Here is a 24589-nt window from a genome sequence, read left to right on the forward strand (position 1 = left end):
GATTTAATAGTGGGTTTTGTCATTCCGTAAAATCACTGGGACATCTTTAAAGCATTTCACTTAAAGGGAAGGTATTTAGGCAACATTCAAACTTCTTGGTTAGTTGACAGCCTTATTCTATGAAGGAATCCTAGTACAACGAAGCAGACACCTTTAACTCAGTTAGTAGTGTTTTCTCGAAACAAGCAACATGACAATAGCTCCCCAAATTAATATGCAAACATCCATAGATGTTCTGATTTAACTTGAAGGAAAAATAAACTACTGCATGCCCCTAAATTATAAAATATAAAAATAAAAAAAAAACATCACAGGCAAGAGTGGGTGTGGTATTTCTGATGTTAATAAATATATGATTCAACGGAACTGTCTGTGCTTGAGCATCATTCTCTTTGTGCATCTCAAAACTGATTACAAAGGTGAAAAAAACAAAACACACTCGTACTCAAAGCAATTTGCCAAAGTGCAATGTGTATGCCAGAAGCACTGATCTCCGAAAGATTATGTATTTTATGCCATTCTCGTTGGCAACATCTGTTGGCTTAATGTGTAATGTTATGTGTAAGCAATAGATAGTTCCAGTTACTGACCATCTTTAAAGCCTACTTGGGTTTTGGCTTTGAGCTGCGCCAACTTTCTAGTATGTTAACGCTGTGGTTCACTGACCAATCATGCAACGAATTCTACCCAAAGTTACGGGCAACCTGTACTTGTGCATTCAAAAATAACATATTGTTGCCCGCAAAGATGGCCGACTTGTGATTTCAAGAGGGAACTTTCTGTATGTGTGCGAGTCCTTCTGGTGCTGGCTTTATGTTGCTACACGAGTCATCAAATTTACTTTTTCCGGATTGCTCATGATTTATATGAGACTCACAAGTTCAAGTGGTGTAGCTTAGATATATAATCTTTCTATTCATTTGAACAAAATATCTTTATACTCATTTATATGATCCGTTTTAAATAATCAGCAAGATCATTATGAATGACATTTACCCATCAGGTGAAGACACGATTTAAAAAAAGCAAACTCTTTGACGAGTTTGCTTTGAAAGATCCCAAAGAGAGATTTGTTTACCAGAGTATTCCCATTTTAATAAGCAGACATTTTTATGAATTATTTGATGTTAAGGATCCTAATTGCCTAATGCCTAATGGTTAGTAGCACAGCTCTATTATGCTGCTGCCATTTCGGGTAAGTTCCCCGTTAGCCGGAACCGTCACTACACAGTTACAAACACCCCCAAAAAAGGATCATTCTAATTATTTCTTTGACCCCCTCAGTTTATGCCCCCAAAAAGAACAACCCCAAAACAGTTCCAGAAACTGCCAATATTTGTATCTTGCAATCAGGAAGATTTTGTACAAAAATCAAGAGAGATATTTAGAACTGCATCTAACATGGTAGGGACGAAGTTTCCATAATCATGGAGAATTTCAAATTTTTTCAATTTTGTAATTGTTTTTAACCCATACACCGATGTGTGTTAGCACTGTATACTCAGTACTTTCCCGAGTCCTGTGAAAAAATATCACAGGCATGTTACTTGGCTGGGATTCAAACCCACGACCCTTGCAATTCTAGAGCAGTGTCTTACCAACTAGACTACCGAGGTTGCCCGGTAGCTAGAGGCAGTTCGAATCCTCAAAAAAAATAAAATAATAATAATAATATTCTTTTTCCCCGATGCAAATTTAACATTATATGGAATGATTGGTTTATTTTCTGGAATTTTTTTGCAGAATCAGGGAGAGTTGGCAACTCAATGCAGAGAAGTGGATTTCCAGTTGGACTTTTACCAAATATCTGTCCAGTACTTGTGGTCGTAACACTGTACTACCCGTAGTAGTTGAGTAACTCTGTTATGCTGCATGATCACCATGTTAAGACTTCATATATACCTCTGGCTATTTATATTAGTGCATTGTTGCTGCTGCAATACCATCTAATGAAAAGGCAGCCATCATTGTAATGCTTGATTAGCAGAGCCAGTCTCTATTGTTATTCACACACAGGCATCATCTACAGTATACTATATCTAATTCAGCACTTATAATACTTCAGTATAACAAATAACCTATAACTAATATATCATACGTTATAACATAACATTATTTATATATCATATAAGCTATGAGTAATTGTCAACCAGACAAAATATGATTAAAGCTATGAATCTTGGACCTAAAATGGTTTGATGAATACAGCATGCCCAACCCACTTTCCCAAAGGAAATGCTTCGCCTGTCTATGAGATGTTTTTTAAGTGACTGAAGCTTTTTTTGGATGTGATAGCGAATGCCCATTATGAATGCCCCTGCTTGGGCTTTCAAGCTTTTTGCTGTTGCAAAATGAGTAGTGAGATTTTATTTTGTCCGCAAAATAATAATGTCTGAACTTTTTTTTTTTACGATACCTAGGAATTGACTTCTGGAAAATTGACTTACCTTCTTCTGATGAAGGAAGATGATGATGTGAGGAAGAAGCAACGGAGTGAAAGAAAGAGGGGAAATGAGAAAAAGGGAAAAATTAATACTTTGAATATATAGAAAAATAAAACACAAAAAATGTCTTTATACAATCCCAGGTCAAAAATAGGTGATAAGATGTGCATGTTTTCATTTTGAAACACTGTTTGTTTGTTTGTTGGTTATGTTGCTGTTTTTTTTTTTTTTTTTTTTTTTGGGGGGGGGGGGGTTAGGAAAAGAATGACTTGTCTTTTTACTTAGTGAACATTCTTGACCCAAGCGGCATGCAGTTTAAATCGGTAATTTCATAGTAGTATTTACCAGTTTGAAAATGATTCAAATAAGTTTTTGGCCAAAGTCCAAGTACTAAAAACTAACTTCTTGCAATATTTGTACATGCATTGAATGGTTTTTCTCAGAAACAAATTATAACAGTGACTAATAACAAACGCTGTCTGGGAAAAAAACACCAGAGGAAGACATAAGGCCGTGTCTGATTCAAGTGACTTGGCTTTGGCTATGGCTGCTATGACAATAGTGAAGAATAGGCCAGTTCAGCAATCAGCCATAGCCACTGCCGAAGCTGTCAAGTCAGACACCACCCAGGTCTATCATACTAAGCTAATTTTTCGGGTCGCTGTCGATGTTTACATCTCAAACCAACTGACCCAGAAAAAAATTCAACACAAAAATTATGAGCCAATTTTTTGGATTACTTTAAATGCAATGAATGATGTGACCCAAGGTTAAATTTACTAACAATGGTCTGCACTCTTCCCTTAAAGGAAAACACTGGGTAAAAAGTTCAGTGAACATCATGGGGTCCATACACAAAGTGTTCAGTGTGGCAAACATTAATTATATTGACATATGGCTCTACTGCTCGTACTAATAACAGTAGAAACCAGGGTCAACTTATGTTAGTGCAGTCGGGTTTAAATGACGAGGGACAGTGCTCAACTCAAACTTCAAACTGCAAGAATCCAAGGCCTTTTTTTGTGTATGAGTCGTGTAGGTGCAGTTTGCTGAGGAAACCAGACCTACAAAATATGGACCGGAAGTGTGATTTCGGTGGGTTTATAACTCTCAGTACTTACTTGGACAGTCTTTAATATTGTCCACGTCTTGCGTATCACTATGGAACAAAAACAAATAAATAGATGGTCAATCAGATATAAAAGTAATATGTGTAAGTGAAAACAAAAACACACACTTCCACCATGTTTGTTCTGTAAAATATACATCTCAGACTAAAGCATTTCAAGCTCCCTCCATTTCCCACCACAAAAAAAAAATCTACAAATTATTTTCTACACTTCTGAAAGAAAGTTAGAAATAATAATATATTAATTTATTTTTGAAAAATCTCAAAATGCTGTACAGCAATTGTGTACACATTATAAACATGAGGCTAAAAAAAAAAGAGATAAGCAAAATACAGCACGATTACATTGAACGCACTTTTATTTCTGGCTTCAAACCAACCTTCTTGTTTCAATATTACACGGTAAGATTTGCCAAACGTAGAAAATCCTTAAAGTGGCTTGCTAAAATTTAAAAAACGTCAGAATAAAATGCTGAGAAATCACGAGGGGAACTTACTAGCTGTTGCTGCCATCGAATGGAACACACATCTCGCTCAGATTATTCAACACACAGTAGGGATCCTGGACGCACGCACTGTAATCAAATCAACAAATAAAGACAAACAACACTGTAACGAGAGAATCTTTGCAACATCAAAACGAGTAATGTATTGACAGTACCCCCAGCTGAGCAGCAATCTGTCAGTCCCTTTGCACAAATCATGTAAGAATGAATACAACGCAATGCAACTCAAACTGTGTAACAATATCCAAAGTATAAAATAACATCATTAGTGGAAACTGATTGACACCTGTCAAAAAAATACAACATTTTTTTGAGCTGAGAAATTTTTCAAACCCTGTCAACTAAAATTTAAAAATCCCCCACTTTTCACTTTCCCAAAAAAACAAGCCACCCTTTTAACCATGTAAACTAATATGTTGTGCTACTTGATTGGGTCTCATAAATTTTAAGCATAGCTCTTAATAAAAAAAATAATGATCATTTTAATACGCACCAACGGGTGTGATAAAGAGCTTATTTAAGAACCCAGTATTATTGTGATTGTTAGGTGAAGGTTGCGGTAGCACCATGTGTAAACCTCTCTAAGTAGTGTTGGCTCTAAAAAGAACCTGTGGTTGAAAACTCTGACAATTCAGAGCATACTGATTGAAGTGTTGTGTTATCAATCACCCTTTTGATTTTTCAGAACCAAAACTCCTCAAGGAGATTTACACATGGTGCTACCGCAAACCTCACCAGGGGCCAGTTTCATAGAGCTGCTTAAGCAAAAAATTTGCTTAAGCACGAAAATACACATGTTACTGGCAAAAATTTCATGCCATGTACATTGCTTGTCACTGGTATTTAGCTGTTGTTTACTTAGCATTTACAATTGAGTGGAGTGTTGTCAGGTAATCTGATTTTACTAAGCAAGGATTTTTTTGCTTAAGCAAAATTTTGTGCTTAAGCAGCTCTATGAAATTGGACCCTGGTTATACAAAGTTCCAAAACCTAAATGTTGTTATCAGAGGAAACTTTGGCAATTTTTCATCCTTGCGACCGCCACTTACCATTTGGTTAAGTTACTACATCTCTGTAATGGTAACTCCACCACTGTACTGTTGGTATTGACCAAGATGACTTCCTTGCCCTCGTCGTTGCGGATGATCTCCATATTGACCACGCCCTCAGTATTTTCTCTCGGAGACACAAAGATCTCCTCCAGCAGGTTGGAATGGTATATACCATCGGCACCCTTCACGATGACCGTCTTCAAGACTCGCCCATCGTCTATTTGGTTGTGAGAAGAAAACAATTAATTGAGTGAATAAGTTTAATTTTCAAGCTTTAGAGTACATTAGTGATATTTCTATTTTAAGAATTTGGGCAATTCTTAATAATAATAATAGTGGCTTCTTATATAGCGTGCATATCCGTTACTCATTGACGCTCCTGGCGCTGTAACAAACATTATTCGTGCATGGTATGTGGGACCTAGTGCTTTATGATACCTAATCCTTTCACAATATGCTGCCAAGTTTGTAGTGCCGAACTCACCAGTTCCCAGGAACATGACATCGTAAGTTTTGCCATGTTCTCCGACCTGTTGATGGACGACTAGCTGGACCAATCGGTTATCCGATCTGGTCATGTCGAAGCGCGGCCAATCACTGCCCTTGTTTGGAACTGACTGGTGCATGAGGGGATGCTCCAGAATGAAATTGAGCGTTGCGTCCTGTTGTGTCGTTGAATCTTGAGAGCACTGTGGACAGAATTATTGGAAACAATGAAGTTTAAGTAATAATGGCGTTCTACAAAAGACAAAATCGGTCAAACAGAGGTTGTATCTAAAACCTGGGGTCGATTTCACAAAGAGTAAGGACTCGTCTTATCTCGAGTTAGGACGAGTAACTCGTCATAACTTAGGATTAATCTTAAAGTCTGCATGCTACAGTGCAGGGTTGGGACTCGTCCTAAGTCCTAAGATTAGTCTTAAGTTAGGAAGAGTTTTGTGGAATCGACCACTGGGTGTGATCCCTTGATACACGAAAATGGGATATGCGTTTCATCCAGGGTGCCTGATTAATGCTTCATCCAGGACACCGTCTATGTAAATACTCACATTTCCCGGTCTTTGTTTAGGTACATCATCTTCAGGTACCGGGTACCATGCACCCATCTGCTGTTCTTTGAACTGTCCTTCATTGAAGATAGCCGATATTGTTTTCAAGCTGAACGCACAAACTGCTGAACCGGGAATCTCGTGGCTGTACACACAAACAAATAAGGTTTAGTTTGTAAAGAAAAAAGTGTATCTTTAACGAAATCTTCGAGTAAGATGACATTTGGCGACAGGATAGCAACAAACTGGTTGTAGTTTGAAGCACCTTGTGCTAATCTGATTTTATAGTGACTCTACGTACATTGGTTTTGGTTTCATGTTCATATTTGAATTTTTTTTCTTTATATTTTTATGTTCATATTTGAACAGGGCCCAATTTCATAGACCTGCTTTAACAAAAAATGTTGGTCGACAACTGTTCGCTCAGCAAAAATGAGCAGGATACCATCCACAAATTGTACACATGACATGGTAGTTTGGCTGGTAACCTTATTCTGGTAAGCATAATTTGGTTGGGCTGAGCAGCTCTATGAATTTAGGCCCAGAGCCTTAAAATGCACTTGGAAGACAGTGTTAAAAAAACTTACTCTCCAGTTGTGAAGACTCCATAGAATGTAATGTTTTCGCCTTTCCCTACCATGCTAACATCCTCTGTAAACACAACAGAAAGATCAATTATTAAAAATATCTAATGCCTAATATATATAATAAATATGGTAGATGGCCTTAGCTTTCGATCCAATCTGGACCTTCTTCAGAGGCATAAAACAAGTACAAACAAATACATATCCATTTATAGAAAAAGAGAGGGGACAGGGATTAAGGGAAGGATCCAGAAAGAAGCGGGAAAATTACAGCCTATCAAAGTTTCTATTTCAGAAACAAAATAATGCCTAATATATATATAAACACCATCTTTACAGGCAACTTATGCAAACTGCATAAGCAGCTGCCACATATTCTGTAGATGAAACCCCAAACCAAATGGTCCTCTGCCAAATTAGATCGTACCCAATATATAACATATTTTGAAGCAAGTTGAGTTATGGCTTTGCCACCAACCAATCATGCAAGCAATTTAAAGCAAAACGTGCAGTTGTGCTTTACAAAATAATAAATTTCCATCTATTAAAATAATATGTTATTGCACAAAAACACAGCCAACTTTACACTGTGTTACTTCAAGTGGGAACTAACTATTGAAAAAATACTGTTGACTCATTCAACCGAGATGAGAAATCTCAGAATAGTAAAATGAGACTGAAGATCTAGGGCTTTTAGGATTTTTAAATCTTACTCGGGGAGTCACACATTAAATACATGATGGATGAGTCACTAAGGCAAGGTTCCGCCTGAATTTATGTGACGAGCCTGCAGACCCAGTTGCCTTGTTTCACGAGCCCACCAACTTCATTCTCTATTTACTTGGACAGGGATTTGTAATTTGAAGATTGACTGTAGTGGTTAAGGTGCAGCAATAGGAAGCATTAACTTAGCCGACCGACATAACTAGTTGGACTTAATTTTGAGTGAAATGTGTTTTTGCTGACATTTGGACGGTGGGCCTCTCTTAATGCAAAACACATTCTATGGCTACTGTTTTACATACTTGTGGCTTTTTTCAGCCATTTTTAAGGGATGTGCTTTGAACAGGGTGGAAGTTGTAACCCCAAAGTGGCCTCGAACAACGCCAGTTTCTGAGGTCATTTTCAGGTCAAGGAATGTTGTTTTCTTGAACAAAATTTATTGGAAATACCATAATTTCATCTCTCCCAATGATAACTATCAACAAATAGCTTTACCACATCAACTTCTACTTCCAATGATTTGCCCAGAACGCTTTAACATCCGAGCTATTTTAAAAGCTTTCCCGCATGCAATTATAAACTCCACAAATATTATTGACGTCAGAAGTTCAGCTGTAAGACTTTGTTTACTGGAAACGAATTTCATGCAGCCGTGGAACCCCTTGCTGCAAAATATGCGCAAGTATGTACGTAGTAAGCGCAAACATTAGCCTGTTTGACCCCTGGAGGGCGCTGATGGGAGCTTGTGAATTTATACGCGAGGATGAACTTCGACTTAACAAGAACTTCATGACATTGCAGAAGTGGGCCCAATCTTGGCTAAGCAAGAAATGACCGGGGTACCAGCAACAGCGATGGTAACTGTATGGCATTCTGGCTGGTTAACAGTTTTTGCTAAGCAAAGATTTTTTATGTTAAGCAATTTTTTTGTGCTTACAGACTTTATGAAATTGGGCCCTGTCATCTTTAAAATAATCCTTGTCAACATCAACATTAAAGTGCACCAAAGCTTGCAGTGTGACAAAGGGACCAGTCTATTTTGTCTCCCTTCGTTTGGTTACAGTGAGTGGAATGACAGGGGATAAGATTGCAAAAGTCCATTGAGCCCCGTCCATGTTAACAGTATGTGTTTTTTTTAAACTGACCTAAATCAAGAGTAATTTTATGTGTGCTTCAGCTACTATGAGATTGTAAACAGGTATGTTGCAGATCTCAATACAGATTTATTTTCTTTTTTTATCCCATGCAGGCCTTGAATTCGTTCTTGAAGGGGCACAGCAATTTTCCTCTGTTTTTTTTTAAACGGGCACTTATCTGAGAGAAATGTAAATTTGTTCTGGAACCTTGCGAAGGACACCACAGCAATAGCAAAGAGCACCACACCAATTATGGTGGGTGCCGTGGGTTACATTAAACAAGGATGTTGCAGATCTCAGTACAGAAGAGAATTGTTGTTCTTTTAGTTCCATGCCAGCATTGACAGCTGCAGATGCGTGTTGGGTTACATCCGAGCCTCTCCTTGAGTTGCAGTATTAAACGTCAGCCGACAAGACCCAAAAACCATTCAGTCGAGACCAAGCTTAGGGGATGGGGGATATCTACTTACGTAGGTAGTTAAAGTAGAATGGGAACGCTCCTGGAAAGGAGCAGTTCAGCCGAGCCTTCTGGTAGGTTGTAAAGGTGTCCTCCGCAACCCAGTCTCCACCTCGGTCGCTCTTGCACACCTTGGCTACACGGGAATAGATGGCCTGCCATAGAGAGAAACAAAATCCATAAAAGCTTGTCATAAAGTTGTCACATTTTCTTTCAGTGTTTTTTTTTTCTTTCTTTTTTCTTTATTTCGTCTAGATACAAAAGTTATAAGCTGACAAACTCCACCTGCCGTATGATCAATAATTATATTACAATTTTATTGACAGAACCAAGGATAAGCTTGTACGAATGTGTAAAACAGTGAAATTTCCCTCTTTGCGAGGAAATAAATAATAAACAAGTCCGAACTTTAGAGGTTTACAGACTCTCTGCATCATTTTAATGAGTAGATATCCGAGGGTTTGGTCACACAGGCAAAGTCTTTCATCTCTTTGATGGTAATTTTGCCTCTTTTAAGAAAACCTGAAATCAGTAAATACCCTGATAAATCACATACCTGCACAATACACACAGACTCGATCATCAAAATACCGATTGACATGATTTGTTAAAAGAATTGTAAACAACTTCAGATTTACTGGCACTTTTCAGAGCCAACACTCTTCCAGAGAAGAATCAACCCATGGTTGTACCTGCAAGTCTACTATTTAATAGTTGCTTCTTATTTTGTCAACAGACTCTCTGCATCATTTTAATGAGTAGATATCCGCGGGTTTGGTCACACAGGCCTATTCGCTTCGCTTTTGAAAGGGCAAGGGCACCAGGGCATTTTCTCCTTGATAAAGGGCACTCTATAAGGAGTTAGTAAATTTCTAATGGAGCATTTTAAGGGCACCAAGGCAATGCCTTGGGGGGGGGGGGCATGGAGGCAATCGCCTTTGTTGCTCCCGTGTCAGGCCTGCAACACCATGCAAAACTTCAAACACCACTAACTTCAGAGAGATATGAAGGAACCTAGTGATTCATGTTGAGCCCCTTCATCTTCTCAAGGGTTGTGTTTGGGGAAAACTGATCGACCTACCTCGCCGGAGTTGACATGCTCCACAGCAATCTCACGGAAGAAGAACATGACCCAGTCACCGACCTCAAAGGAATTGATAAACTCAGGAACTACGGCAAAATAAAAACACAGGGAAAAATCTTATGATATGTCACATAAGCGGGAATCTGAATTTCGACAGTCCTGTTTTAATATATGTTAAATTGTTGCAGTACCCGCTGCTAAAACATAGGATTCAAACTGCCACTAGCTACCGGGCAATTTCGGTGGTCTAGTTGGTAGGACACTGCTCTAGAATTGCTCTAGAACAGCTACCCGAGTAATATGCCTGTGTTTTTTTGGACAGAACTCTGGCAAGTACAGAGTATACAGCACTATTATATGAGTAAAAACCAAAATGAATAGTCTTATTTTACTTTAAATGTCAGCTATGTTTTCCAAAGTTTTTAAGGATTGAATCAGAGTTGTCTGCAGCCACCAACTGCACTGTCATCATTACTCGGTGAGTAGCTCATATCATAGAGTTGGCAACATCTGGCAATTGAATCGATCTCTGGATTATAATACAGTAGTGACATTTAGGATTATATCATAGAAACTTGTTCTAAGTATCCGCTCATGTTGATTTTCAATTTGGTATCTCCGTCAGTCACATGGAGAAGTGAGCCTGGTGGGTGCACATACAAACAACAGTGGCATTTGAATAATTACACTACTATTTGAATTGAGAAAAGTCAACGCACATTGCTTACTACTTTTGTAAGGTTTGTACAGGGCTAATGTTTCTGAGAGCTACATGTACTTGAGCAGACAGCAGCGCTGAAACAGGTTCTACTGAGCAAAAATTAAACATGAAACCAGTTGCAAACAATACATATAGCATGGTATTTTGGCTGGTGTTCTATATTCTGCTATATAATAGATGTGAAAATTTGCATCGGGGATAAAGAATATTAATTTTTGCTTTTTTACCCAAAGACCTAAGCAAAATTTGTTGTGCTTTGCTAAGATCTGTGCTTTTTAAGCAACTTTAGGAACTGGGAGCAAATAGCCTTACTTCATAAAATTGGTTGAGCACAAGAAATAGCTACCACTTACAAAATTAATTTTGCTTAGCAGAATAAGGTTACCAGATAAAATACAACGTCATGTGTACCATCTGTGACTGGTGTCTGGCTCATTAGCATAACATTTCTACATATTCTTCACTTCATTTTAAATAAGCTGAACAATTCAAAACTGTGACTGTAATGCTACGCTCAATGCGGGACATTAAGTACGTACCTTTCAGCCATTTTGTATCAACTACTTTGGTCCGAATCTCTGGTCCCGGCACGCTGCGCATAATTGCAGAATCAACCGCCGTAAAACTTGTCACGGTGGCAGTATATAAAGAACTCTCTGTAAACAAAAATTGTAACAATTATTTTTCAACAATTTAAGGAAATCTTATATTGTTAAAATCCTACTATTATAACATTATTTGTGTTCTGGACAAGAAGAAGGTTCAATAACTTAAACAACTTGGTTGGAAAAGTGATAAGAACAAGTGCTAACTTATTTTTATAACTATAAATTACTAATGCGATTTTTCTTTCAGAAAGAATTTTCTATAAATGTACGAACAAAGACAAAATTAATCATTCATGGTCTGTTCTTTACCGACAATTGTATTAAAACTACAGACATTTTTATTTTACCTGCAAACAATGCAGTACTTCTTTGCGTCGGGCTGAACGGGCATCTGTAACTGCCAGAAATAGGTTGAAAAACATCCAGAGAGTCCGGCTGGAAAGACACAAAAAATAAATACAACAACAATTAATAATATTTATAAACGTTTCTTTGAATGACAGTATTCCAGCATTGGGATATATAATAAATGGCAACTTTTTATTAAATGTATTGGTCCATCAACTGGTCACTCCGAATTCCGTAGCTGACAAACAAAATTTGCCTAAAGATAGATCCCCTAGACTTTGTAATGTAAGATGTTGGATCTAAGGAGTCATTTGCTACAGAATGGTTATGAGTCCCTAACCAAGCCAACCTTCACAATTTGTTTTTATTGACAGAGACCAAGTTGTCCCGACAGTGAAGTCAACTGGCCACTCCGCATTCCGTAGCTGATAAACAAAATTTGCCTACAGATAGATCCCCTAGACTTTATAATGTTGAAATATAAGATGTTGAGAGGGACCTACATGTATCTAAGGAGTCATTTGCTACAGAATGGTTTTTGAGTCCCTAACCAAGCCAACCTTCATAATTTGTTTTTATTGACAGAGACCAAGTTGTCCCGACAGTGAAGTCCTTCCCATCATCCATAACAACATTCAAAGTATTTTTGGTAAAACTGTTGTTGTTTGTTTTACTATTAAGTAACGAACAGTACAACATTGTCTGCTGTTTTCGGTCTATTTCCACAGACATGTACAGTGTAATCTCCAAGTAGTTTGCCAATTAAATCAAAATCAAAATCAAAATCAAAATCAAATCAAATCAAAGATGTCTTTCCGGAGTGACTATACTGCATCTACACCAGTAGAACAAGACATGATTCAACCAAGACAATTAGCAGACAAGACTGTCACAACAAATAACCCTCACTTCAGTTCCACAGTTTCTTGTCTCCCACTCTCCCCCTAAGCAAGAGCTCAGTCTGTCTGATAAAGAGGGCCACTAATCCAAAATGACAGCAATGTATCAACAGCTTTAATCTGTAGAAGTCTTAGATCCTATTGAAACATTTCCTATGTAACAGGACTCTTTTTTTTTCCTGACTGACTTTGACATGAAAATTTGTATTTTGAAATAGGCTTAGCAAGGTTTTGAATGCAAATTTAAATACTCTTGACTTATAGAAAATATTCCTATTGAAACTATTGTAATGGATTTTGAGACCATGGCCCAATTTCATAGTACTGCTAAGCACAAAAATTTGCTTAGCAGGAAATTTCTTTCTTGATAAAAACAGGATTACCAACCAAATTTCAACGTGATTTTCTGGATGAGCAAACAACAGCTGAATACCAGTCACAAGGAATATGCAACAAGTTGAAATTTGGTTGGTAATCCTGTTTTTACTCAGGAAGAAATTTCATGCTTAGCAAATTTTTGGTGCCTAGCAGCTCTATGAAATTGGGCCCATATCTCCTCGGTTTGGTTACATTGACTTGAATGGGCTAAAATTGAAATGGCTGCATAAACCATAAAAAGTACTACCGTACATAGACAAGCAACCATGGAACCAGCCAGTGAGAAAACCAAACCATTGACCACTCTAGAACCAAGAGAACCCTAATGGGTTCCTTTATGCCTGTAACCTTTCAAGGAATTGCAACCCTTTCCGCCTGACTGGGTTTTATCAGTGTATGAAGCTTGACCCCCACTTCCTCTGCTCATCCACAAAACTATCTTTTCATCTCAATTCTATAACAGATCAATAGAGACATGTATGGTTTGTCTAGTCACTGGTTATGGCATTGTCACTTATCAATGGGGGCATTGTACTTGGTACAGGTCTGAGGTGGGTAGGGCCTACATGTATATGCAAAGGTACATGTAGGACCAATAGTACATGTACAGCTACACAATAGAGCAAATCTATGGTTACAAAAATGATAGGGAAATATGTGTACATTTTATGATCTATAAAAGCTGCCTATTGACCCCTTGCACGCGTGTCACACGCGGCGACTGATGCCACGCTCACCATGTTGGTGGGCAGTTAGGTTTACGTGTATTAATGCCGCGTCGCCTAAAATACGCACTTCACTGCATAACGCACAGCATACTCTATGCATAGAGTTATTTTATGAAAACGCACAGTGAAATTGCCCACCAGTATGGCGCATTCAAGATTTTTCTGATGTCGTCGTCAGGTGAAATGGGTCAATTGTCAATCCTGTAGGGCTGTGAGTCAACCAATATGTTCTTATTCATTTGTTGGGTCTTAACATTGGGTAATCAGGAACCCTTGAACTTCCAGGGTGGTATTAAGGGAAGGATAGGCCCTACTGTTTTCACTTTTTTATTCTTTTATTTTTTAGGGATGGGGGTGTCATATCTTTTAAAGACACAAAAACCATTTAAAAATCAAATCATAACATCTTGCTACTTCCTGACTGAGCAAAGTGCTTCAGTACATGTACTGATTCGAAAACTGTGGCTGGTATTGTTAGCTGAATCAAATAATATTATCAAATCAATTTCAAATAAACTCTCAACAAAGTGAGATTCACAATACATGGAAATGATTCAAATTTCTAATGGCTCGTGAAACTTTTCCCAGCAAGAAATGGTGTGTGCCATAATGTCCATCTCCAACATTGAAACAGTGTGCCTTTAAGAAATGTTGAAGTGTCAGTGAAATGTGATTGGCCTTGATGTGTGTCTGTTCTGGTTGTCAAATGAAGATGAGACAAGGAGAGGGTTTGTTGGGGTTGACATGATGAAGTGACCCTCAAACATATAGAGAGTGTGTGCATGGTGTTCACACATCACCATTGACACACTAGTCAGCTATTAAAAAAACAGACTGCTGGCTTTTTACAGACACATGCAACAGCAGGTTATGGTTTATCACATTGGCCTATATACACAAAAACAAGAGCGAGACTGGCACTTGCAACTAGACTTTGTCCAGCGTTTTCATTTTTTAATGCATGGCGCAGCTGAGAAGCCTTAAACGGCCAGATCAGCTGATAAGTTGCATGCTTGCTTTTAATACAGGGAAGGTTCATATAATTTGTGGTCTATCTCTGAGAAACACAAAATAATATCTGATAAATTTCCACCATCACAAACTGCTGCACTATCGCAATAAATAGTAAATAAAATTGTGAAAACTATTCTTTCTCTTAAGTACCTATTTCAATATGACCGATAATGTCAAAATTCCGAAAACAGGAATCTAGCGCCCCAGTCACTGGGTCTACTATTTTAATTAACTTTGAAATGGTGACAAGAAGTGAGATAATTTGATTTTCATCTCAAGTATTTATATTAGCACTGTCTTTAGCATAAGCCATTTTGAGTTATGGTAGACACATTCCTAATCTAGAACACTATTTGGTTTGGGTAAATTTGTCTGTATACACCCAAACCAAACAGTGCACTCCTAAATATCAGCCACCATACCTCAAAAAGGCTAATTGGTTTAAGTTTGCCAACAATGAGAAGGGTCTGTGTATGTATACAAAAAACCCAAACTCCACTGGTTTTGATCTCCTTTGGGACGACTGACCCTTGACCCAGTCAGCAGCTGTCAAGGGTTGTCTGTACTCTATAACTTGACACTAAAGATCCTACAGTGTTCCCTGGCATATTAAGTGCAAATGGGCCAAGTGTAAATCAGAAAAAAACAATACAAAGTGTAAATCAAGGTGTCTGCTACTACAGGTATATTATGTATTAAATGACATAATTGTGGTACCACCTTCAACATCAATATGCCTCATTTTAACACAGCAACTCATTTGAAATAATGGCAGCCATTTTGACTTCTCTCAAATTAGTAGGTATCAAGTAATAAACCACATGAACAACTGACTATTTTAAATGATTTCTGGTTTGTTTTTTACACACAAAGAAAATTAATAAGAGTGTAGGACTTGAACCTGCATCCTCCAAATTACCGTGCCGGCGCTCTACCAGCTGAGCTATCTAGCCTCATTCGGTTGATAGAGCATTGGCACATTAATCTGGAGGTTGCAGCCTGTTCAAGTCCCGCTCTAATCAATTTTGTCTTTGTTCAACCCAAACTAAATTTAAAAGATATTCTGAGTAACATTTGGTGGTTCCCCACAACTGTTCTAAGCATCCGACTGTACTCTTATTGTTTCCTGTGGCTTTGTTTCAGCATTGGAAACCTTGTCTCTATACATTTAATGAATTGTGTGGCATCGCATCCATCTCTTCATAAATTAAACTCATTGTTTATTTGTTTCAACTGTATGTATACAATTTGTGCATTGAATTGAATTGTTAGCCCTTCTAAAGAAGTAGGCACATTTGATCGAGTACAAGGGCTGATCTGTACACATACACATGTATGGTTTAGGCTATTCAATACCAACTTTGCTGATATTTCTGAGGGCAAAACAAAATCAGAAAGCAGACTTAAGTACGTAGGAAGAATATCATGCCTGCAATGTGCAAGGACACCAATGTAGCAAGGGAACCAGCTAAATATTATTACCTAAACAGGATTACTATAAGCTTGTGCCCAAACAAGTTTGGTATTGTGAAATTAGCAGACAGGGATTATAGTACTGAACAAACCCAACCATACAAACACATTAGTACGTCAGCCTTCAGTAAACATTTGCTGTTGGGAACAATTTATGGTATAAGAATCAATGGCTCCGGCTATGGCTGGATCATCTGCTTATAATTCAGCACTGTGGCTGTAGTTAACAGTAGGACAGACATAGCCACAGCAGTATCGCCAGATTTTGCATTATACACATTAGCATTCTCCCTCTATCACTATCAGTGGTCCCCTGGCCCATTACAAGTTACTAATTTGTAAAAGACACGATGACCAGTCCAAATTCACTCATAAAGCACTCCCCTTGTCATTTGAATAAAATGGACTTGTGAGACAAGCTGATGGACTAGTGAAACGGCAAGCTGACTGGTCCTGCTGGCCAGTCACTGAAAAAGTTAAGGGATCAGTATTTTAGGAGACTTTGGAACGCAAGGTGGCAGCAGACTAACCAGGTTAAAATCCACCGATTACAAAGGCCCTTTTCGAATCCACTTTGGATTCGGCTTCAGGCTCCATCAAGCTAGCCTGAGCCGAATCCAAAGCCGAAGCTGTGCTTTCGAAAAGGGCCTATGTTCAGTGAGAACAATGGACTTAGCTTATAAGTCTGCTGCCACCTAGTGTCCACAAAAGTCTCCCATTATTATGAACCACACCTGCATTGGTGAACATTTCAGTCTAAACATCCTGATATATTTACCTGATAGTACCGACACTGGGGTGCCCACGCATTGGTTCCACACACCATCAACCGGTTCTCGACATCATTCTTGAGGACAACTTGGATAAAGTTCTGGCATTGCCAATTCTGCTTGCCTTTCATCAGGCAACTGTTGGTATCAGATCGGGACGAGTTCCAAGTCCTTACTGTTACGGCTGTAAGGTCTCCAAAGGGCTGTGAAAGATCCACGATGTAGAACTTGTTCTTTGCCCCCAAGTTGAGTTTTCTTCTGTCCGCCGATAACGACATTGCTGTTAGACTTTCTCCTCTGAACGTATTTAATTCTAATGAAAAGAAACAAAAACAGAGGAAAAAGAAACACATGAATTTTTTGTGAATCACACACGCCAGTGCTGAAACCCTTCCAAAACACAACCTTCGACTGGACTGAGTATATAGTAATTTTGAAAAATGTATTTCATTACACACCCAACAGCGCAAAAAAATACAATTACAGGATATAATTCAGTTTTAGATGAGGGAGAAAAGATACTAGTGAAAATGCTAATTGAACAAGTGAAATGACAAGTTAACTGGTCTCTCATCCAGTCCCTAAAAAGAGTATCGAAAAATTCAGAGTTATTACATACATATTTATAGGTCAATAAACATCTACAGTAGGTCTGGCCAGATTTATTTTCAAGACAATCATAGTGAATCTATGTTATTGAGACCCCTAAAACAAACATTTTTAAAAGAAATCTCTTCAACTAGGATGCAGTATTCATCTAACTAATATCAAAAACGGACATTATTGACAAGGTAAAAATAACCACACTTTTGACACCTCTATGCTTCCCCAAAACCTCATTGTTGGCCCGTATCTATGTCAATCCTTGAAATTCACACCTTCACCACTAGAGGGTGACACATCTTCATTTACAGGGTGAGATTTTTGTCAATTAGTTGTGCAGGGAGGAGCATCGCCAAAAATCCAATCATGACAATAAGTGCTACGATTGTTTAACGGGAATACAACAGGTTTTTTCAGCGGTACAAAAAAAAGACGGTGATGAACTCGCAAATTAAAAAGCAATTGGTGTCTATTCCTTCACTAACTAATATGTGGAATAACAAAGCAGCCCACAGAAGGCCATGAAGGTGGTTTAGTGTGGGATAAAACACCTCCGCACCATAAATCATCTATTGTTGGCTCAGAAAAAGTATCTTTAATTGGGCCCACATAAGCCCCTGCTGGTGGCCGTATATGGTAGTCCTTCACGGAAAATTACAATCACCTTGTATAAACTGTACAGAACCAAAAGCTGTGACGCAGCAGGAAATATTGTGTACCGAAAAAGGAAAAAAAACTCTTTACCATGTCCTTCATGGTACATCTACTTCTTTTTAAACTTTTCACTCTATTGGTGCAGTATATGGATGACTGAAGCGGGAACAATATGGGTTCAATCATGCCCCGTTGGTCCTGGCCTGATGTTTTAGTTGGAAAGAACCTCATGGGGTGTGTACAAACAGAGGCCGGATCCCAACACGCAGGTTTAGCCATGCTTGAGGTTAACCATGGGATTGGTGGTTTTTTAACAGAAGAAACGAAATTATAGCGAAAGGAAAGTGGATGAGAATTTATAAAATAGGCCTTCGTTGGGGCTTTAGTTCTTGATCTGCTTATTTGTGCGGTTCTGTAAAGCAGACTTAGAGCACATTGTGACGAAACAAATGAGGTTTTTTGTGTCTGAATTCAAATTAAGAAGCGGCTTTCATGCAAGCCTTGGAATAAGGTTCACCCTTTTAGACAGAGTAAATCTTACTAAGAGATGATTGCTAGGGGAATATAAGGTGGCTTGGGATTTATCCTTCAAATGTGTTACAAGATGATTATGTTCGTGAGTATTTCACATGAGTTTGGGCTTACTAAATAACATGGTGATTTGTCTTAAAACACTATGGGGATTACTCCAAACATATACATACAGCATAAGTAATTGTGTACTGCATACTGTACGTATATGAAAAACACAGAACTGAAACTTGCTAAAGCAGAAATGTGTTAAGCGTAACTGTCTGCTTTAAGTGGCTCCATGAAAATGGCCCAAGGGCAATATACAGCAGCCATTGCCTTCCTGACATTGATTGCTAATAATAATCTACTAATAATCATCTCTTTTGCAATGTCTTGAAAAACCACAGGAATTTAAATGAGCATGCATGTTTGTGCACCTACCCCAAACCGTTGACACTGTACTGTGCATTTTCCCTTTTATGTGCGTGTACAGTCTTATGTTTATTATAACACTACGCCTACCTACATCTGGAGGTTCATTTAGAAAATGTACAATCCGTCTTAATAACGAAATATGTGTGAATGACAGGTTTCTCCGTGGTTCACCAATAATACTAGCCAACCCTGGGGTATTATGGCTCTCTTTTAACATCGGTCTTGTCATTGACGAGAGCGATGCTAACACTAAACAGAGGGCCATTTACACTACAGCCAAACCAGGTGGGCTACAGTAATATTGAGAAGAATTGCCTACTTCTTAAGGGTTGTACAACCAAGAGGACATGAAAGTATCTTTTTTAGACTTTACGAACGTCACATACAGAAGTCAAGTAAAGGTACAGTAGTAGCTTTACTCAAAAACAGATCTGCACAAAGGGTCAACGCTGCTGATTTGAATATAACCATGTTTACCTAAACCAAGCCAGTCTCGTGCCATTGTGCAAAACTACGAATTACCCAGCGCAATGTTTACCCACTTCGGTTCAGAGGAACCAGTTTGAAGTTTCACGCATGATCAGACGTCTTGTTGTGACCATTGTCCCCTCGCAGTATTTAACGAGCAGTAGAAGTTAAGGGGGGTATAAGCAAACCATGCAGTGTCCTTTTTCTATGATGTGACTGTTAGGTTCAAACTATCATTGTTAGAAAGCAGAGTGGTAAAAAAGGTGTCTAACATCATTACTTCAGATAGTGAGTCTTCAATTCCCATGGGGAAAAGACTCTTGTTAGTGGTTCCCTACAAGTTAAGTACCCTTACTTCCTCCAAATCATTGGATAACAATTCTTGTTATGAAAAGAGGGAGGATTATTTCATCCTGAGGATCCCAAATCCTGTGGGCTACATCCCATCTTGGTTTTGCCTGTTTCATGCAACTACTTGGAGTCCATGCAAGGGACAGGACCACGTACAGGGCCAAGTGGATGAAAGCTATAGGGAGAACAGGCCAACCCAAAGCAGACTAGACAACGACCTTAAAACCGACATGATGATGAAGATGACAACCACATAGCCAAATGACAGCCAAAGTCCACACAGGACGAGTGTTAGTATAGTACTTTGCTGATGGATTCTGACAGATACAAGAACAGTTCAAACCGAACCAAACTTTTTGGAGATTAATGTTAGAATCGCTTTTGGTAGACACTGCCAGAGGGGATATTCTTGATACAATATGTCTGCGACGACGGTTACAGACACATTGTTTGTTACTCTGTTTACTTCGTTTGCAAAAGGTTTGGTAATTTGGCTTGTGGCTGTCGGTGTTCAGTTGAGAAAGCTGGGTATTTTGAAGTGGCTGACACACTGGCAAGTGATCAATTTCACATTGTACTCTCCACTCTACTGACGATCAAACAGGAAAAAAACGTACAAAGTTTTGCAACATCAATCACTGCCTTTCAGAGAGTTTTTCACTTTCAGAAAACTTCATTTACATTTGTAAAAAGTAATTGTCACTAGTTATCCTATCAATCATGTGGCATTTGGGATAGGCCACTAAACCTTTCAGTTGGTTCCTAAAAAACAAACAGGCTTTAAATTTTGAATTTTGGAGGATTGAGGGAGTGCTTTAAGAAAGGTTTACTAACTACGCCAAAGCTTGCCACAAATGTTCTGTGTTAGTTGAAGGATGACTCTTTTTTTGGCAATTTATATCCATACCAGTGTTATCAATGTAATACAGTTAGGAGTACAAGACGCCCTGCTCATTTATCAATGCCAATTTGCCCCAACGTCTTCAATCACTGGGGGTCAACCTTAAACTCGCAATTTGTGGAAGGAGCGTTTTCAAGTACAAACACCCTTGGGGACAACAATACAACTTTGATGAGAACATGGTCCAGTTTGGGAAAGCTGTTAGCACCAAAATTTGCCAAGCTTATCTTAGACAGATCATGCTTAGCAGAAACAGGCAACAAACCAAAAAAATTATTGATGAAGTTTACATTGTAATGACTGGTGCCCCACATTTTGTGCAACGGAATTTACTTTGATTTTTTTCTGCTTCATAAAATAGGGCCCATCAGGCAGGGAAGAAAGAGAGTTACAGTGAAAAAGTTGCAAACCAGCTCGATGAAGTTTGGTCATTCATGCTTTAGTTACCACAACATTTTGTAATACTGGTCTATGAATGGTACTCGTACAACTCTGTGTATGGTGTATTTGTGGTCTGAACAACAATTGTCATGGACTCGTGATTGGCAGGTTTTTTGCACTTTGTCATTTGTTTCCACATGATGTACTTTCAATTTCAATCAGATTACCTGGAATTGTCAAGTCATCTCTCTGGTTTGCTTGTTCATGCAATTCTGCATTGTGAAACTATAAAACCACAAAATAATAAAGCAATATTTTTTTTTTAAAGATCCCCAACGCTTCTACAGGTGACATTTCTCTAAGGCGTTAAGAAGATTTTTTACACTCTATGGAATTTCCCAAAACCAACACTGTAACATTTGAGGTAAGATATAATTTCATACAAACATAATGCTTGGTAATGCTCCACACCCTTGATGCCCACTCCCACTTGCCGTTATTCCAGCCATTTACTAATCCATGTAATGATGTAAAACAACATCCAAACCCAGGACATCCAAACCCAGAAAGAAACCAACCCATCTTTTCACTACCATAACTGCTTGAGTATGTCCTACTCCCACAATAGTCAGATAAGATTAAAGTATGGCAAAATTATTAGCACACATAGGTACCAGGTACAATTGGAAAATAAGATTTGATCAAGTTTCAGAGTATTTTAGAAACCTCTCGTCCCAATTTAATGGATCTGCTTACAATTACATTGTTTAATTTTGTAAACAGGGAATTCTGTAATAAGCATTCTGGGTGGTTCATGTTAGCATCATCGTTCCCACTGAGTGTAAATTTCCTTTCTGCTAATAAATTTATTTGTGATAATTTATGGACATTCATCCACAAAAAAAAAGATTTTCGATCTGAACTGGTATTGGCCTCAATACATGGTAACTTCAATATTAGTTCTGACAGAACTGAAAGTATCTATCTATCAGTATCAGCAAACAGTATGGGTGTACTTTCCTCTAACAAGAATCTTATGAAAACAAACTCTGGTCAGTGATAGTTATCTATGTTGACACTGTAACAAAGAGGCCTATAGAAGAAAACAATAAGTATCATGCAACAGGATTTATCAATTTATTGTGAAAGGATTTTTGCCTGATTTGTTACTTCCTGAATGCTGGGGGTGGAGGAGGGGAGGTTCTATCACTTTAAATTCTGAAATTAAACTTGATCACCCTCTTTTGCAGGTAAAACTTCAACAACAACAAAAAACAAAAAAATAAAAAAAAAGTTGTCAAATTGATTTTTCGTTTTTTCAGTGGATTTTTTCGAGCTTGTGGTTTGTGGAAATTATTGAAGTTTTGAGTTGCAGTTTTGACAGGGTCTTATGCCTGTTGTTCTGTTTTCAGAGTATTGAATTGCCATGTATTTTCAGTCGCAATCATTTCCTTAAACTATTCCATTGTGTAAAAAAAAGAAGATAAAATCCGTCTTTTTGGAATGTGAGAAATGCATCAGTACAGGAGTGAAAAACATGAAGAGTGACCATAGTGCGATATGATAAAAAACATATTTCAGATAATATTTGTGTGTCTCTTATTAAGGTGTATGTACTTTAATCCCCTGTAATCTGGTTGAAGGCTAGTTCAATGATTAACTAAATCTGATAACTGATAGTGACAAACACAAAGCATTTTGTAATTATCCAAAACAGCTTTTGTTCGTATCATTTACAATCAATTGAATGATAAGAGGTACAAAATTATTTCCAAAAACTGCATTCCGAGTGGAGTTGATTCTCAGGCGAGTTTCTGTGTTTTTATCAATTGATCAGTGAGTATTCAGAAGTGTAAAAACTTACCTTTACAAATGAGATACTTTAATTTTTGAGATTAAAACAAGCTTTCGTTTAGCGGAGGGGCCCTTTTTTTTTTTCAAAAATGGCGGCCGACACAATTTTAAAGATTTTTTTTGCCTGAGATCATTTAAAATATATCCTTTTGTAGAAATTATAATATAAAAAAACATATATAAAAAAAGGCAGCCCAAAAAAGGAAGCCGGTGGGGACTCTAACCAATTATGGTTTTATGCTTTATGGTCTTGAATTTCAAGTTTAAGCCACGGAATGTGTCAAAGTCTGACACTGGTTAATCATGAACCATGTTGTTTTTAACACCCAGATTAGAAATGAGTCATTTAATAGAAAAGGTCGGATTAGTGAGCCTTTTGGCAGGACAAGGTTAACATGACTATAGAATAAATATGTGATGATCAATATCTCTGTTTTCAAATATACATTTATTAGGCAAAAGTGCGCAGCTGCTGTTCTTAAGCCATGCTTTTTATAGACTGCTTTGTTTCTTGTACTTTTGTTCTCTTCGTGGAATCGAAACTACTGACTTGTTTGATTGATAGCGGAACTGCACATTTTATAATATTTTGGTTATTAAATAGCCAGAGGAAAAAATAGAACCTTTGTTTGCTTACAAATTGTTCCTTTACTTTGCTCTTGGGTAGAATTAAAAGAGGGTATAGAGTTTGGTTTCTTTATCTTGCTGAACCGGATGTACGTGGCACATTTATTACAATAAATATTTGTTCTTTACTTTGAGCCTTCAACCAATATATAGTCTGTTCTTGAACCAAGGTGAGACAAATGTTTGCTCTGTGACCGCTTGCTTCTTCTTTCAGCAACACAATATACACATTAGCGTTGACACTTTACCTGGTAGTGTTGTGCTGTTTGAATTGGCAGTGAATCATATCTGAATAAACTGTGATGGTTTGTACTTTATATTTATAAAGAAACAAAGAAAAAAAAGGAAAAAAATGTGTACTTTGTGGCTTCATTATTTGAGCGAGAGGAGGTTGGTTCATAGATTGGGTTTTCATAGTGTCATTCAACTGTCAATTAATTTTCCCTGAAAACACAAAGAGATTTTTTGAAACACATTAACTGTTCATTCACTGAAATTAGGATAATTTCTCATTTTAGTTTGTCAAAATGGAACTAAGTCCCTCAGAGCCTCAAATTGATTAGTTAATCTTAATCCTTAAGAAGTTTAGAAACACAAAATAACCGTTTCCACTACTTTGTAACACTTTGTCACCATAAATATCCTCAAATTTGCACCGGTTTTAAATTGTCAACCACTGATTGGAAGGCAACCCCTGAT

General features: G+C 37.9%; 1 protein-coding gene across 1 annotated transcript in view; it reads right to left on the reverse strand.

Annotated features, from left to right (window-relative positions):
• The window catches only part of LOC139941326 (semaphorin-1A-like), a 66894-nt gene that overhangs the window by 29247 nt on the left and 13058 nt on the right, over positions 1-24589 (reverse strand). The window contains exons 3-14 of the mRNA XM_071937760.1: positions 17112-17416; positions 11841-11928; positions 11425-11541; positions 10162-10250; positions 9094-9235; positions 6768-6831; positions 6181-6325; positions 5616-5820; positions 5129-5348; positions 4071-4148; positions 3566-3603; positions 2448-2453 (exon numbers count right to left, since the gene is read on the reverse strand). Of these exons, the coding sequence (XP_071793861.1) occupies positions 2448-2453; positions 3566-3603; positions 4071-4148; positions 5129-5348; positions 5616-5820; positions 6181-6325; positions 6768-6831; positions 9094-9235; positions 10162-10250; positions 11425-11541; positions 11841-11928; positions 17112-17416 (1497 nt within the window). The remainder of the gene's footprint in view (positions 1-2447; positions 2454-3565; positions 3604-4070; positions 4149-5128; positions 5349-5615; positions 5821-6180; positions 6326-6767; positions 6832-9093; positions 9236-10161; positions 10251-11424; positions 11542-11840; positions 11929-17111; positions 17417-24589) is intronic.

The sequence above is a fragment of the Asterias amurensis genome, chromosome 9 (genome assembly GCF_032118995.1).
Source record: "Asterias amurensis chromosome 9, ASM3211899v1".
Lineage (NCBI taxonomy): Eukaryota > Metazoa > Echinodermata > Asteroidea > Forcipulatida > Asteriidae > Asterias > Asterias amurensis.